Source organism: Chroicocephalus ridibundus, chromosome 2 (assembly GCF_963924245.1).
Source record: "Chroicocephalus ridibundus chromosome 2, bChrRid1.1, whole genome shotgun sequence".
In the NCBI taxonomy this organism is placed as follows: Eukaryota; Metazoa; Chordata; class Aves; order Charadriiformes; family Laridae; genus Chroicocephalus; species Chroicocephalus ridibundus.
In genome coordinates, this window is record NC_086285.1 from 31,032,273 (window position 1) to 31,049,825 (window position 17,553).

Below are 17,553 nucleotides of genomic sequence, written 5' to 3' on the forward strand. Positions count from 1 at the left end.
TGTAGGACGAGTCAGTAGCAGGAGCTGCAGAAGAATGCGGTCCTTTCTTTATCATGAGTGCCTAGGAGGGGGGAAAGACAGTGCATCGCCCTGTCTAAGTCTGCAAGTGATATCTTTATTGTTATTTTGACAAGCTGCGGGAAGAACTGTAAGAAAACGCACCCATCTTTGAGACAGCAAAGAAGATATTGTTTGGGGATTCTTGAAACAGTATCTAACAAGCTAAAACATCAAATGTTAAATCCACTGGTGAATAAATTATATATTGTGTATTTCAGAGGAATTCTGGAAAGCACTTGGAGGTAAAAAAAAATATCAGACTTCATCACAACTCTTGACAAAGGTTGAAGATCATCCTCCTCGCCTGTATGGTTGTTCTAATAAGACTGGCAGATTTATTGTGAGTATATGAGGGATACTTTCCCCTCTGTTTAATTATATAGTTTCTGGTATATTTTGCCTTGGGAATCAGCAGACGTTAAGTGAATTTGGGGATCTGGCTTAGTTAGCCGTGCTTGGTGAGAGCTAGAGAGCTGAGGTTTGGTGCTTTATATAATTCCAAATGCAAAAGATGGACAGAAGAATTAATACTGCAGAAGTTTACACGCAGAGCCTGCTCCAGCCTGGGACTAGAGGCTTGCAGATGCAAAAAGATAAGGCGTTTGCCCAGTCAAAAGCAATTGTGTTCTTGCAGAGCATTGCCAGACTGCTATCATTTTGCTGAGAAAGTGCAGGTCAGTGCCTTGCTCCTTTCGTGTTTGATAGGGGTGGTGAGGAAAAGAAATGTCCCTTGCCAAAAATCCCTATCAGCCTGAAATTTTCCATAGAGATTTAAGAAATGTAATTATGCCTCTAAGGTATTGGCTCGTGCTCAAGGAGGTAGGAAGACTTATTTCCTTAGCAGAAATACCCAGACCTGTGCACTGGGTATTAAGCCTGTGATTCAGGCTTAATTACTTACTGTTTTCTGGGAGGGCAACACTGTGTCACCGTTTGGCAAGGGTGCACTAATTTTTAGGTAGGGGACATAGTTGGCTACCATCTCTGCAGTCTCCTTGAGGCACAGCCCGCTCATTTGGAGACAGATAAAACAAATAAGATCCTTTAATAAGGACTTTAAAATCCTATGAGAGAAGTAAAGGGTATTCTTCTAACAAGCTTCTAAAACACTGCTGTGAAATACAGTTATAGGAACCAGCCTCTCCCATAATAGTCTGCTGGGAGCTATGCACTTGTTTGGTTTTTGTTTTAAATTCCCTCCAAATTCTGTGAAATCCCCTCTTATCTGTAGCATTTCTCTAGTAACAGAATCACCACTGTTAGAGCTCACCAGAAGAAGTGGGTCAGATCACTCTGACCTTCTGGCCACCATAACAAAGGGTGGGGAAAGGAGTATCTTTTGCAATGGCTGCTTAGCACTCCTTTAGCACTCCTACATGACCAAGCCTAGCCAAACCCTTGATAGTCCTATAAAAGTAGAGGGCTGACCACCATATACCTTATTACCTCTCCTTCTCATAGACAATAAGATTATCTGATATCCTTTCCTATCTGCCTGCACATCCTTGGAAGAAGCAAGCAGTCTGCCTTTCCTTTGGGGACTAATCCTCAATGGCTTCGTCAACTGTAACGTCCCATTGTCAGGTGACTGGAAAGCTTGCTTGGGTGTGTATTTCATCACTGAGCTCACCCACTGCAAACCAAAGCAGTTTCTTTTCCTTATCAATGAGTGTAACCTGTGTGGATATATCAACTGATATCAGGTGCTTGATTTAGCTTGCTTGGTACAACGTGCTCTCTGGAAATTTCCCTGTGCCTTTCTTCTGGCAGACCTCGGTCCCAACTTACAATAGTCACAATTACAATGTAAGCCTCTGCCTCTCCTGAGGATGTCCTAGCAATTCTGACAAACTGAGACCTGATTTTATAGGACATGTGATTTGTTTCCTTTAGTGAAAGACCCTTGACACATTCATCAAATCAGTTTGGACCTTGATCCTTTAGGAGCAAAAAGAATTGCACACCACCTTCTAGACTCGTCTCTTTTTAAAACATATTTGGTCTGTCCAAAATCAGAATATCTTAAGAAATAATTGAAAAAACTAAAAAAAAAAAAAGAAAATAACATAATATCCCTTTTTTAGATTGAGGAGGTCCCGGGAGAATTCACTCAGGATGATTTGGCTGAAGATGATGTCATGTTGCTGGATGCTTGGGAACAGGTAAGCTGTGTACTTGACCACTGCTTTTTGTGGTAACAAAAATAATTTATTCTAAATCACTTAGATCATAAGATGGGAGGGAAAAATCATCTTTGTGAGAATGGAAGAGGTTTTGTTTTCATTAAATTATACCAGAGGGAGCTATATTTTTTGAGCTATATGGTGTGCTACATGATTGAATTTCCAAGCATAATGTGAGACAACAGCAGGCACTTCCCATTAAAACCAATGGAGGTTGCACGATAAAAGCCCCAGCAGCGTTCTGAAAGGCTCTCAATAATGTTCTTGAATTTATCACTAAAATTTATTAATTAAAAAAACCCCAGACATTTATTCCATAAAAGGTATTCAGAAGCCACAAAATCCATGTAACAGCAGCACCCATAAAAATTCTTCCTAGAGAAGAGGACAAATACTAGACTCATACACAGATATTTTTTCAGAAGAACTGGGTGGAGGGTGACAGAAACAACCTCCGTCATTTTCCCAGGTTCACCGAAAACTGAAAACGTTGAAAGCCTTTTAGATGACAGGCAAACTTACTGCAGGTGTGGAGGGTGCATCTGTTTCTCACAGAATATCTCTCTACCCTTCCTCTTCCCTTGGAGGGAAAGGGGGAGGAGGCCACAGATCACATGTTTTACTTGCCTTCTTCAGCCTAACTCTAAAGGAAAGAAGGCTGAGGTTTTTGGAAATGAAAAGGAACGTCCAAGGTCTGTGTGGGAAGGAGTGATGGGGGAAGGTGGGTGGAAAGGCTGGGTGGAAAGTGGTTGTGACATATGGACTCAGGTAAGAAGGAAAGAAGCCTTGGGAAATGTAACTGGTTTCCAAAAAGATCCTTGAGAGAAAATAAATAGTGGGGATTGCAGATCAAGGCTCTGGATATTGGGTTATTCAGTGGCTTCTCCAGCCATTACCCTGGGTAGCATCAGTCACAGGGCACAAGTGTTGATGCACACGCAGAGCTCAAACTGGAGACAGCTCCTGATCAGTGTCTTTACCTGCACCTAAAGAGCAATTTCCACGGTAACTTGTAAAAGAGATCCATTCAAAAGGTAATTCGACTTCCTTTCATCAGAGCGCGTAAAGGTTTGGCCTTCCAGCGTCACGAGAGCGGTGAGATTTCAGAGGATAGAGCTACAGTCTCTTGCAAGGGAAAAAATAAAAATCATCAGTTCTGGTTTGAGAGAGCTGTGCATGTCTGCAGTCTTTTCATAGTGTGTATTCTTTCTCCTAGTGGAATTAACTATTTTGTATTTCACCTGCTGTACACAACATCCTTATAAAAGCATGGGAGCTAAATCTTTCTCACCTCTGTTTGCAGGTTTTTGTCTGGATTGGGAAGGAAGCTAATGAAACTGAGCGACGGGAATCCATTAAATCTGGTAAATCAAATCGATTTGGCAGAATTCTAAGAGGAATAGCGTCAACAGTAATTAAAGAAGTAAAAAAGATGATGTAGAAGAAATCTAGTTATGTTTACAGTGTCTAAAAGGGTTGTTGAACTTATCAGGGATTTAATCCTGAAGATTATTTTCTCCTTTAAATGTGATTTAAAGCTCATTGTATCTTTCTTAGCTCTAAATTTATGAAGAGTAAAATTATTCAACCAGGCTGCAGAGCTTTTTAAGGAGCATATAGGAGAGCTCTGTGAAAAAAAACTGCACTCAAAAGAGGTGGAATTTAAAAGGAGATACCTTCTGAGCTGCACCCCACGCTAATGTATATAGTCAAAGGAATGCCAAGAAATCCTCAAGTCCTTACACTGACACCCTTCACTGAGTTAAATTTGGAGGAGGAAATTCCAATTGCAGAACAAAACAAGACAACTTACATGGAGTGCACCTTCTTGAATATTCACGTAATCTCTGGTGTGAGTTCACATAGCTGAGCCGTTCTGACAAAATTTTTGCTAAAAATGCTTGCAGGAGTGGCCCTAGATCAGCTAGGATTTTACCTAGCTGCATTTCCGATGTGTACTGATGTCACATTGTGGTGTCAAGGGCAACTATACTGTCTTTTACATGGGAAAAACGGGAATGAAGCTTGTCCCTTTGCACAGCACCAGCAAATGCTTCCTCCTGTTCAAGAGCCAAACCCAGCTGTGTGGAATGAACTGATGAGAGAAACAATCCCTCTCTTTTAACCTCGTGGAAAATTCTTTCACTGGCAGCTGGGAGAAATCAGCAACTACCTGATCATTTCATTGCCTTTGAAATAATTTAATTGAATACTGTATTATAGTAGCCCTGGGCTCTTTCACTGGGGCTTTTAATGTATTTTTTATACCAAAGGAATGAACTAATATATTACATGTTTTATTTCCTTTCTGGTTTCAGCCAAACGCTATATTGAAACGGATCCTTCCGGCAGAGATAAGGGGACCCCCATTGTAATCGTGAAGCAGGGGCACGAACCCCCGACATTCACAGGCTGGTTCCTGGCTTGGGACTCCAACAAATGGAAGAACTGATCAATCCAAGGAGGCTTCAGCTTCAAGCCAAAGAATGATCAGAGCCCAGCTACTTCCTAGTATTTTTAAGCATAAGCTTATGCAACAATATGATGCATCTGTTGTTACAGTTTCCCGAGGTTTGATATACTTTTGAGAATAACCTAGAAATTCTTAGCACTGGAAAGGATAAATGATAATCATAAACTGGTCAAAGAGGGTGAGCGGGCCTTTTCATGTAGTAAATATGGGAAGTGCTGCCAATACTTCGCTTAATCTATTGATTCTTCAAACAGAAGCTGTGCATCAGTTTATTTTAATGTATTAAAATGGGCCAAATTCTGCATTCAATTAAAAATCCAAACTAATGCCAAAGAAATTCCTTTAGATTAAGGTCAGCATAATACTGTGCAGAATTTGACCTGGTAAAGGACTAATTTTACATCTGTTGCGAGGGTAGGACAGGATATGATTTACTTACTAGGCCAAAATATTGCCACACTCACTCACGTACAGTTTCAGATGATCCCTGATGCAGAGTGGGATCTGTGTCTTGCAGGGGGCAAGTAAGAGATGGGTATTTTGAGAAAGCTGTGCTTAACATGTTTGTTTGTCTTCTTAGTACATACATTTGGAGCTTAGGACTGTAGAGTTTTAAGAATATCAAGTTGATAATGGTTTTTTTTGAGGGACTGTCTAGCTCATTGTAACGGATTTCTTTAGATTTATCTCTGTGAACCAGCCTCCAGCTCCAGGTCTTTTTAACCAAAGCTCTTAGACACATTCTAGTGCACTAGTGCTTTTAAGTGGAAGCAGAACAAGTAACAGCTTCAAAAATACTTAACTCTGCCTTAACCACATGGCACTTAAGCCATGCTTTGTCTCGGTTGCCTTACTCAGCGGTACTCAATTCTTTTCCAGCATGTGGACTGCTCACCTTGTCAGCTGCAGGACGTGTTTCTACTCATTTTCTATGCAGGTCTTAGTCAAATATCAAGTACGTGAAGCGCAAGGAAACCCCTTGTATCAGTAGCATTCCACATCCTGGGAATTTGGGAGTGTGAGTACGCACTGTAGAATATGGCCTTCTCTTTTCTCTCAGACATAGTTATTTGGGATTTTTTTTATTCTGGTGAATATAAGAGTACATTTTGAAAGTGTTTTTTATTTGTAGCTTAGCTAGAAAAGTCTACGTAAGGGCAGTGGGAAAATCTGCTTCAAATCTTTAGCGCTGCTTTGAACAATTATCCTATAATGCTTGTTTTAAAACACAATTTGTACAGCTGTAATTCATCTCAACATGGCTTTTTAATGAAGGCGTTTCGACTGTTCTATTATTCTTAGAAGCTAGGTTGGAAAGCGAAACTTTAGACATTTTTGTATTTTTTTAACACGTTTGCGATTTTGAATCTGAGTAATGCAAAAGAGTGAACTTAGTCTGAGCTCATAATCCATATCAATGACAAAAGAACTGTGAAGCTAAGAAAGAGATTAATTATGGGAGTCTGTTAGCTTTAAACATTTGTTTAAATCTCTGCTAATATATCTGGGCTGTATGTGAATGCAATTTCATTTAAAATAAAATTACAAAAACCAGTAGTCTGTATGCCGAGCTGATCTTCCTCTCTCTGACATACCGTTGCTCAGTGCTTCCACTGATGTCTAGCAAAACATCCTAAAAGACCCACTGCATACCTTCCTTTTCAGATGGACAATGCGATGAGAAGACTGGGGTTTTTTATTACTTTGGTGACATTTTACCCAAAGGAGAGCTAACTCTTCCCAACAACCTTAAAGTTGCAAACCTAAGTGAAAACTGAAGAACTGGGTGCTTATTAGCTTATGATTTCATCTTTAAGAACAACTGCCATTGTCGTTATCAAAATCCTTGGCTTTGTAACTCCCTGCTTGCAAAAATGATTTACTATAGAAATCACTCTTTTATAAAGCAGGAGGAAATAGGTGTATGTTTTTAAAGGATAGGTCTTGCTTTTTATTTGTGAGGGTAGGTAACATGTCCTTCTCCTGCTGCAAGGAGCACAAAGACCTTTGCGGTCCCTGAGCTACTGCAGTTCATCCAGCCATTAAGCAGCCTGTAATTATCTGGTGGTTGTCTTTGACACATACATATGATTCTTCTCATTTTTAAAAATAACAGTTATAGTATCTTCTTAACCAAGGATTAGACAAGATTTGCCCTCCTTGTACATAAACATCTTCCAGAACACTGAGGGCTATGAACGCGGCACAGTCTACAAGCGTATTCTGCAGCGCTATGAAAGCTTCTTTTCAGTTCCCTCGCAGAAGACAGAGGAGCTTTTGTGGTCTCCTGGCCCGGGCATTTGGGTTTACAATACATTGTCCTGGCACGTTGATTTCTGATGTTGAGAAGAGCATTGAGAGCTCATAACTGAGCAGTGTTCTCAACTGGGCTTTATAAGCACGACAGCTGCTACCAACATTGTTCTTGGGTTTACTTGCTAGCGAGGAAGTTTATTTTTCATAAGTATATGTGCAGTACGCACAAAGACGTATTTCTGTCTCTCTCTGAAGAAGAGAGGGAGGGAGGACAGACAGGATGGACTGTAAGTGCTTGGAAATATTAAAGATTAGGCTGTTTTCAAGAAAATATTTAAGCACATAACTATAAATACGCGTACCAAACCCATCTGCCTTATTTTCAGAATAGAAAAAAATATGCAGATGTTTGCAGCACAGTCAAGTTCAGTCAAGAAGCTATATCTTGCATTATTATCAAATAGTAATAGTATTTTCAGTCTATTCGTTATGGCAAAATTAGACCCTGACTTAGCAGTTTCATTATGCTACCAAACAGCAAGTAGTCATATGTTCTATTGGTTGTAAATACAGCATCATTTTTCATCTTTGTTTTATAGAATTTCATTGCAACAGAAAGATAACGTTAGGAATCCTTAGAGCCAATAGGACATCATAATACTATACACAGTATTGCTAGTTTACATAAAATACCATAATATTAGACTATAACTACAGATTGTATGCAGGAGAGGAGCCAGCCTCCGGAATCGCTGCTCTAAATACCCATTTTGACCATAGCACATGGTGGTCTATAGCATCAGATCTCCTGTAAATGAGTGTTAAATGCAGCTAAATTCAATTGAACAGTTTGATCTCTCCCCAGTTCAGATTCACATGAGCAACAAGAAGAAAATCATAAAGATGGCAGACAGTGAGATCATGGTACTAACCCTCAGAGGAGAACTAAAGAATCACAAAGCAAATATATTGCTCACTGGACTACAACGGGAGGCGTGCTCAGGCACCTCTACAGGCTACTGGAACAACTGTTAGAAATCTTGCCATCTTCTTGTAGTCTTCATTTTTACCAGATCTAAAAAGGCAAAAAAAAAAAAACCAACAAAACAAGCTTATTATTTTCCACGGACTGCAGCTGCTCTCCAGACTCCACTTCTCTAAAGGAAATCTTGGAAAAAATCTGCAAACTTTGCCTTAGAATGCTTCCTAAGCCTGCAAATGCTTCCTTAAGCATCCCACTGAAGTTGTGCCTTTATGGCTTAATGTAACCAAATGTAAGTATGTAAGACAACTAAATTATTATCTCATAAAAGCCGAGTTAGCTAATATTTTAATGTGCTGACTTTCCAACTCAGCACATTTTTCCTTTTTAAAGACAAAAAATTTGTGTATAGATAAAGAAATAATACACTTTTCCCTTCTTATGGCTAGGACTTTTGCTGCTAAAATCAAGGAAACTTTTGATTTCGTTAGAAACACAATCAGATCTTTCATCCACTACACGTCCTTAATGTCTCATTACATCCTCTCTAGACTGGCCTAAAGTTACTTTGACCTCCTCTGATTATTAACACATTACCTTATGCTAAAAATCAATAAACTACACTCACTTCAATTAAGCTTCCAAGGTGCTAGAGGGAGAAGGGCCGACCAAAGGGAACTGGGAGGCCCACCATGCCGTAAAATTAGTCAATGACTGTGCTAGCCCTTCTCCCCCTGCATGTCATTTTCTTCCTGACATTCAAGCATATTTGCATTACAGAAAAAAAAAATATTTGTCCCTACAGAACAGAAGATGTAAACTTATTTTTATTTTTTCTTCCAAATAACAGCAAACTGAGTTATTCCAGGGGAGCAGTTACAAGGGGAATTGGCCTGTACCAAGCTTCTTCCTAAAGGCATCCACGCTTCCATCCGGCAACTCCTCTCTCCTCAAAAGGACACTATGAGGTTACTGAAATCCACAAGATTGTACCTTTTACCAGCACATTTAACCAGTCAGCAGTGAAATGTGAGCCTCTGCGTAAAGGAAATGAAAGCATTAAGTGAAAACAATAATTTTTATTGTTTGGTAGACTACAGATGGTTTGGTCAGAAAATTACCCGGGTGGCGGCAGTGAAGGTACGTGCAATGTTTCTTTGGGAATGCATCAGGAAACCAACCAAGCAGTGAGGCTGGGACAACCTGAACAGCATCTCACCACGCAGCCCAGAGACAGGCACGTTTGCTTTGGCAGCAATAATAATGCTTTGATTATTCTAAAAAAGGCTCTTGACCGGTGCTAGAAGAGATTTTGCAGCAGGTGGCAATATTAACATCAAGGCTGAATGCAATCAGGTGATTTTAACACCATCTACCTGACGGCTGACAGTGCTTTGTGTTGTCTGATGCCCTTCCTGCAGCAGAACCAGCTACAGCAACAATCCTGATTAAAACAGAGCATGGCAAGGAGGGACCGAAGACAAATTTCCCTCCAGGCTTAGATTTTTACAGAGGTGGCTCAGAAAGGCCACAGATGTCCTGGCATCCCAGGCATGGCAGCACAGCCGAATCCCTGTTTAAGCAGCAGAGTGGGGTTCTAGTTACCTTTGTTGGTGCCAGAGATTGCTGTCCTTCCCACCACTAACCAGCTGTTCTCCTACTGGACTTGGGCAAGAAGTTGGTTGTAGCAGGGAGAAGAGACAGGAGTGGCAGTGAATGTCTTATCAGCAGGGCCAACAGGTAAGAAGCCCGCTCTAACGATTCCGTACTTTCTTGATAGATAATCCCAGTCAACAGTAGGTATCTCACACACTTTCTGCTGCCAGACTCTGTCCCATCCTAGCATTTGCAGATGTGCTCCAGCATCCGCTACCTAAATATCCCACAGGTGAATTCCCAAAACTCAAAGTGATAGTTTTTAAGATTGTGTGAGGAGAGGTGATGGAAATTTGTCGTGTATTTAAAGCAGCAAACAAGGATTCTGGCAACCTGCGTTTCCTGTGGTGTGTGCATCCTTGCGTAACCTGAAGTACATCACTGCATTTCGGTGCTTCTATTCTATTCTCCACCTATTAAATGAGGATTTCTTCCATCCTTTCCCTGATTATTTAAGCTGTGCTGTCTTTTTCCGTGTGTTTGTACAATGCTTGACCTAGTGAAGTCGCTTCTCAGCACTGTCATCTTGTGGGCGCTGCTCATAATCCAGACAGCTGCCAGGGTTACCAGTGCCGAGCTGCACGGGCTCGCTCACAGTAAAATGAGACAACGAGCTAAGCGGGATGTCTTGGAGACTTGCTGAAGCACGGGTGCTGCTCCACCCACGGTGGCATTGGGGCAGCAGAGAAAGGGTTGGAGCCAGCTCAGCTGGGAAGTGAAGCTTTTGCAATCTAGCACAATACGAGCGAAAATAACTCCCCCCAGCAGCGCCGTTCAGGGTTGCTCTGTCAGAGAACTCGTTAGCCGTAACTAAAGGCCCATCTGCATCGGGTCCATAGGATTCCTCTCCAGATCAGGAGCGGCTGCTCTGGGGACAGTAAGTGTGAGGGGAAGACAAAGCTCCGCCTTGTTTACAAAGGAATAGCAGAATCCTCAGGTGCCTCTTTACTTTGACCTGGAGAGTGAGAACATTTGCTTTTAACTTGTCTCATCTCCCATGTCCTTACATTTTGCTGCCGCTGCTGTTAAAGACACAAGGCCCCTCTGCAGTAAAGCTCATTTTTTTTCTGGCAAGTGGTATTTTGTGGGTGACTCGGGGACTGTGGCTGTTGGCAATTTATGGGATCTTTCTTCTTTCATTATTGAATTATATGGGGTAACAGACATCTGCTGACATGGCTCCAATCCAGAGGATGAGCGTGACGGGTTCTGTCCACAGTAAAGTATATGAGAGGACCAAAAAGTGCCTGCTGACTACAGATGGAAGGATGATGATAACTGCCCAATATCTTGTTAATTTTGCATTTTAATGGTATCTCCACTCTTGAAATGTCTGATGGTTTCACATAAAAGGAAGAATTTCCTAGTTCTTTAAGAGTGAAGGCTTGGAGTTAGGGACTCCATGGTGGCTGCTAATAGCTATCGTTTTATCTCAACTCTGAAGTATCACAGGTCTGAAAAACACAGAAAGAGGTATATGCTTCATGTGCTAGACCGCTGGGCCTTCGATCAATCCTCAGCAAGGACTCCAAGATCAGTGATTTGAAGGGAGTGCGGTGGTGCTCACCTAAAAACTCCACTATCTGGAGTTGTGCTGAGATGAAAGACCGTGCAGATGTTGGTGTCCCTAAACAAAAGTGCTGGGCTCCAAAGCGCGACTCGGCAGGTAGCATCTCTAAGACTTAATAACAGGCTTTTGCAGAATAACCTACGGTTTCAGAGGCCTTCCATCATTAAAATAGGAGGAAGGGATGCAACCGTTTGTCCTCTTTCAAGGTTTCTGATGCTTCCTTTGAAGATTCAGACTGGGGTTGCATGTACTTATGAGCCATATGCATCATATATCTATCACATTACTTGCCATCTGACAAACAAAGACTTCAAAGCATGAAAAATTCCCCAACTAGTCCCTTTTTGTTGACAGTATGTCCGTGCTTATTTTTTCCTTACATAAAGAGGCATTATTTGTTTTATTTTCCATTTATATCCCAGCAGTAGAGAGGCCTTGAAGGGAATAAGTAAACTGGAAAAAAATAAGATTATGTTTATAGTATCCTGCCGCTGCTTCTGCCTCCTCGAGTCCTGCCTGGACTCTTCCTTAATCTCTGTGTCCCATCCTGGCAGAGGTGCAGAGGAAGGCCTTCAAACATGGGATGAAAACTGCAGAGCTTACCCTTGCAGCACTCCTGGCTCTTGCAGTGTTGTCTCCCTTCACTGGAGTTAAGTGACGTGATTAAAATCTCAGCTAAACAATCTGTTCCTCCCGAGGTTTGTTTATCTGCCTTCCTTACTCTGTTGAAAGCCTGCTAAGTAGTGGCGTGGCCATGAGAGCCAGAGCAGGGGAAACCTATAGTCTGATAAAAAGCTGTGATGTCAACATGAGGCTTAAAAAATGTATGTATTTAAAAATTAGTATTTTGGCAGGTTTTTACGTAAGTAGAGTTTACAACTAGAGTGGCAGCAGCTGTTAGGCGCCAGATTCCCTTAAAGACTTCGACTCTTTTTCAATGTTATGAAACTGGAATGTATAATGTGGTTTGTTTGAATCATATTCTCTGTGAGATGAAAGCAGAAATGATTTTGCGGAGACTGCTTTTATAAGGTCTTCAAAGTGAGTTTACTGTTGTTTCCATCCACGAATTGAAACCTAGGAGTGCAAAAGCAAGCTTTCTGCCTAGCACACTCGTGATCAGCTTTTCAAATCAATTTTCAATTGACTTAGCTTTTAAACTTCAGCAAACAGTAGGCCCAATCTTGCATTCACTGAAGTAATTTTGAGATTTACTGTTAACTTAAAAAGAAGACGTGGTGAGCTGATAAGAATGAAAAATTCTAGACTGTAGCTGAGCAAGGAGCTGAAACTACTGTTCCCCACCCACACAATGTTTGTCTTCCCTGAAACCTTGTTCTTTCATCCTCCTCTTTTCTTTGGTTTCTTTCTTCCTTCTTTTTTCACCTAACCATAATACAAGCTTGAGTTCCCTAGGATAAGGGTTGGTTTTCCTTTTGCTACGGTCATATAGCACACAGTAATAGGCTCAGATTTCTCACTGATACTCTTAAGTATTGTGATTGAGAAGACTAATTACCTTTTTTTTTTTTTTTCCTGAAGTTTTGGAAACGGCAAGAAATATCCAGTACTTAACACAAGTTATCAGTTGCCCATTGTGTCTCCATGTAGGAGACTGAAACTGTCCACGACCCTGGGGGAAACTTCTTTGGCTGCACTGCAACTTTGGAGTTCGTATCACCTGCAGCCAAACGACTCTGTTTAGGCTTGAGGAAAAATCCGATCTCGAATGCTTCGCTCTGGTTCCTATTCTGCTGGCTGAAGCCTGCTTTTAATGCTAGAAATCAAAGCAAGGGAGTACATGCTCTTTCCACTCCGAGACTAGTGGACTGCACAGATGCTCAGTGGACTTCATCAGTTTCCTATGGTTTACAAAAACAAGATGTTAATTTATCTGGGAAAGCATATATTGTCTTGTTTATCTTCAGGTACATTGTTAATCTATTAATTACATCATTAAAGAAATTACAACTACGCTTGAGCTCAGTTATCTGGCTGAAATCCATAATAAATTGTTGCTGTCTTTAAAAAATTTTAAAAAAAAACCCTTCTCGCTGTATCTAGGGAGCCAGTAGGTCTTTCTTTTCACTCATCTAAGAGAGAGATGCTTTCAGAAAGTCAGAGAGTGGCTTTATTCCACACGTATTTGTTCTGTAAGTGACCAGGAGTTATAAGGAGCGCTCGCAAGCTCCTATTATTAGGAACACTGATAAATAACAGAACAGGGGCTGGAGAACATCAAACGAATTGTTCGTGCTCTATTTAATTGTCTCAGTAGGGACTTATATTAGCTGTTGCCTCTGAACACCAAGCGCAAGGAGCTGTGACATTATCACTATACTACCTACGACATCATACACTGAAGCAGAGAGTTTAGATTTTTCACAGCCCTCCTGGGAGTTTAGGCATATCTCCCACAAAAGTTTATTTCCATACACCGTAATCTCTGTGAAATCTTTTTCTATTGCTGCTATGCCATTTTTAGGAGAGATGAACAACTGAATTTCCTCTTCGAGGTGGGCACTTTTCTTGATTTACACAAAGCTATTACAGATGAACAGCCCGCTCGTTTTTCCAGTGGGCACCTTCCCTCAGCTGCTCCACGAGGGTCAGACCGCGTCCAAGAGGTAGCTGTGTGTGCGCCGCATGGGCACGTGCTCCCTGCCACCTGCAGGGACAGGCTGGTCCCTGAGAATCAGCGGAGCTGCAGCGCTTTGTCTTTTGTGACCGTCTCTGAAATTCTCTCAGAGCACTGTTTCAGTGCACAGTACTTGTCATTAAAGCATTTCATTAACCGCACGCCAAGTCCTACTCTGTGAACTACTTGCTAAACGCTTCTTCCTGTCCTTGCACTTCCTTTTGGATATAGGCAGTACCTGGAAGACAAAGCATGGCTTTTAAACAAGAAACTATTGCAAGCGGACTGATTATTATAAAATAACTGGCTTAAATGAACGTTCCATCCCACAAACATTTCATCATAAGTCTCAGTCAGAACTTGCATTGCTTTTTCCACTACAGTCAATCAACTGAGATTTTCAAATTCATCAAAAAATCACAGAATCACAGAATGGTAGGGGTTGGAAGGGACCTCTGGAGATCATCTAGTCCAACCCCCCTGCCAGAGCAGGGTCACCTACAGCAGGTTGCACAGGAACGCGTCCAGGTGGGTTTTGAATGTCTCCAGAGACGGAGACTCCACCACCTCCCTGGGCAGCCTGTGCCAGGGCTCTGCCACCTGCAAAGTAAAGAAGTTCCTCCTCATGTTCAGATGGAACTTCCTAAGTTCAAGTTTGTGCCCGTTACCTCTTGTCCTGTTGCCGGGAACCACAGAAAAGAGCCTGGTCCCATCCTCCTGACACCCACCCTTTAAGTATTTACAAGCATTGGTAAGATCCCCCCTCAGTCTTCTCTTCTCCAGGCCGAACAGACCCAAGTCCCTCAGCGTTTCTTCATGAGGGAGGTGTTCCAGTCCCCTGATCATCTTTGTAGCCATTTACTGTACCCTCTCCAGCAGTTCCCAGATGTTCAAGGCCTGTGTTCATCTCATCTTTTATAATCCCAGGAAATCTCAGCACCCTTATATTAAATACTTACACAATATTTAGAAAGTTCTTCAGAAACGCAAAAATCTAATTGCATTTTCCTCTTTTCTTCATTATTACTCTGTGCTAGCAGTATCGCAAAGCCAACATCAGTATTTAATATACTACTACTACTTCCAATATTATTCTGGATCGGGGAAAATACCCTCACATGTTAAATCTAGCTATGCAGGGACAAAATAGAGCAAATGCTGCTCTTGTATTTGAAAGTGTAGTACTTTTAATCTGCTTGCAAACTGTATTAAAGAAAAGCGATGTATTCAGAAATTGTACAACCCTCTTTAAAGGAAGCGTTGTGAGGAGATGGTAGCCGATACTGAAATCTCAAGAGAATTTTAAACTATTTAGATTAGAGCTTTTTTTGTATGACAAAGTGCCCACAGCTTTTCTGAGGAAAAAATACTGGGGAAAAAAATAAAGCTTTTGGAACCGGTGCTGTAACCGGCAAGATGTTTGAATAGCAGCAGAGTGACCCAGCATTCTCAGCAAAAAAGCGTGTTTGATTCAAATCAGTAGTTCTAGAAAAAAAATGGCATCACAAACTCAGGGTAGAGGGGCGGAGAACCTGTTGCTGGGTTGAACAGAAGTACAGATGTCTTTGCTCAGTATAAAACCATTGACGAAAATACGTAAGCCAAGGCTGTAAAGCTCATATGTGGTATCACACATTGAATGCTCTTGAATTTCTCATGGTGCAGAGTCTTACCTCACACACGGAAGGATTAAGGCAGGAGGTATTTTTTCCATTTATTAAAGAAACATCTTTGCTGTGCTTTTTTTAGTGCCAGCGGCTTAGTGAAGTAGGGGTAAGGAGACTGGAAACCAGGGGTGCCTGCAACAATAATGCTTTTTTCTGCTCTTTAAAACTTCCCCATAACTAGTTGTATGTCCCCGTTTGGATTTGGTGACTATAAACTTTGTATAATACAAAGATAGGATCTATGCTTAACCTTTATTAATTACATGCTGCTATTCAACAAACAATCAGTATGGTAGAGAGTTTTGTGATGCAAGTCCTTAATACACAGGTGCTGTTGGGGACAGCCGTTCTGCTGTTCCGCCCCATGTCAGAAGAAGGTGCGCTACTCACACCCACACCCACACCAAGCCCTCCGACTGTTCCCTGTGCCCTGCAAGCCTGGAGTCACTGCCATCGCAGCCATCCCATCGGGAGATGACGCAACCCAAATTCACAGAACTTGGAAGGCGGAGATTACCATTTTAGTCACCCGGAGAGAACACTTGCTCCGTATGACTAAGAAAATTTATGAGCTAGCACCACTGTTTTTCAGCTAACGCACCTAACAGCATTCAAGACGCAACTCGGCGCGACTGTCAGTATCAAAGAACAAGGCTTTTTTGTTTGTTAGCCTGCTATATGGCATAATGTTTATTTATGAAAATAAAAGCAGTAAAATGTAAATGTTAGACTTCATGTGAAGGTACATACGAAACGAGAACAGGTTTAATTAACTGGTCTAATCAGAGTGGTAACTTAAATTGTAAAACACAGCGACTCCATCTCCTACTGCTCTAAGCTTTGGCATTTATTGTGAGGAAATAAATTAGATTTTCTACCACTGGCTACTTTTTAATAATCAAAGCAAAATAATTCATGCAGCTTGTAAGTTATCATAAAAGAATTCAGCAGACCTAGCAAAGATGATAAAAGGCTGCTTTGTGCAAAACATTTTGTATGTCAATTTAGGAGACAGTCTTAAGAGCAAAACTTCATGTGTTGCAATTTGTCAGCAATTTCATTGTTACTGCTTATTTTCAAGGGGGTTCTCAAAATCCACGGTGAAACTGCTGTAGTATTTTATGTAGCAACTCGATCTTCTTTTAGAACCACATAACGTCATCTCAAAGCAATACTTTTTAGCTCTAATCTTAGATCTAGGGTATAGTTGAAGAGGAGTAACTTCAATTTTTTAAATGTACAACCAAGCTACAGTTGGTTACTGTAACAATAATACATATTATTACATATACATGAATACACATTACCCTAGCTGAGGCCTGCCATGTCATTGTACTGAAATGCGATTGACTTTTGTTTTTATACACATGGAGAAATGAGCTCGGTTTCCGCTTGGAGCAGCAAAAATCGGTGGTGTGAGGTTGCCAACATGTAGAAGACAGGTGTTGGGATCCCATCACTCTATGCCAGGTACCTGTAGCTGCCAGGGCATCGTCCTTGCAAGAATTTTGTTCTCCTCGTGACTTCGTTCCTATGTGGTTTATGACTAATGCAGCTCCATGATGCAGCTGGTTTCTTCCTCTCCCTCCTTCCGCATTTGCTCACATTCGCTTCTGTCCTTTACTGTTTATAGCTCTGGCCATATCCCTCTGCATCTGCAGTATGTGGGATTTGGTTTATTTGTCTTATGTTTCATTTTTCATTTGATTTGCCTGTGACTCACAACACTCAGTGTTATTAAAAAATAACTGCTAAGGCGATTAGATATTGAATTGGATAATAAATGTCACTAGCCTGTTCTACAGAATGATGGTATTTAGCCGAAACAAAAGGAGTATTGTGCTAATCTGGCCAAGGAAACTCAAGCCCACTGGTGTTTCCATGAATTGCTATTTCCATATGAAAGACCGTTTCTTGTGAAGTACACCTGCAGCCTTGCAAGTGGACATTTGATGATCCTTTGCATTTCTGTTGTTATGTGGGCACTGTGAGATAGCTCCTGCAGCACATGAGGTCATATGTTTTAAAAGGCAACCTAAATGTCTGTTGGGTAACAGAATTAAAATTT

General features: G+C 41.2%; 1 protein-coding gene across 1 annotated transcript in view; it reads left to right on the forward strand.

Moving 5' to 3' along the window:
• The window catches only part of SCIN (scinderin), a 52,321-nt gene extending 46,050 nt beyond the window's left edge, over nucleotides 1–6,271 (forward strand). The window contains exons 13-16 of the mRNA XM_063324922.1: nucleotides 279–400; nucleotides 2,145–2,222; nucleotides 3,547–3,607; nucleotides 4,562–6,271. Of these exons, the coding sequence (XP_063180992.1) occupies nucleotides 279–400; nucleotides 2,145–2,222; nucleotides 3,547–3,607; nucleotides 4,562–4,695 (395 nt within the window). The 3' untranslated portion in view covers nucleotides 4,696–6,271. The remainder of the gene's footprint in view (nucleotides 1–278; nucleotides 401–2,144; nucleotides 2,223–3,546; nucleotides 3,608–4,561) is intronic.
• The last annotated feature ends 11,282 nt before the right edge of the window (nucleotides 6,272–17,553 follow it).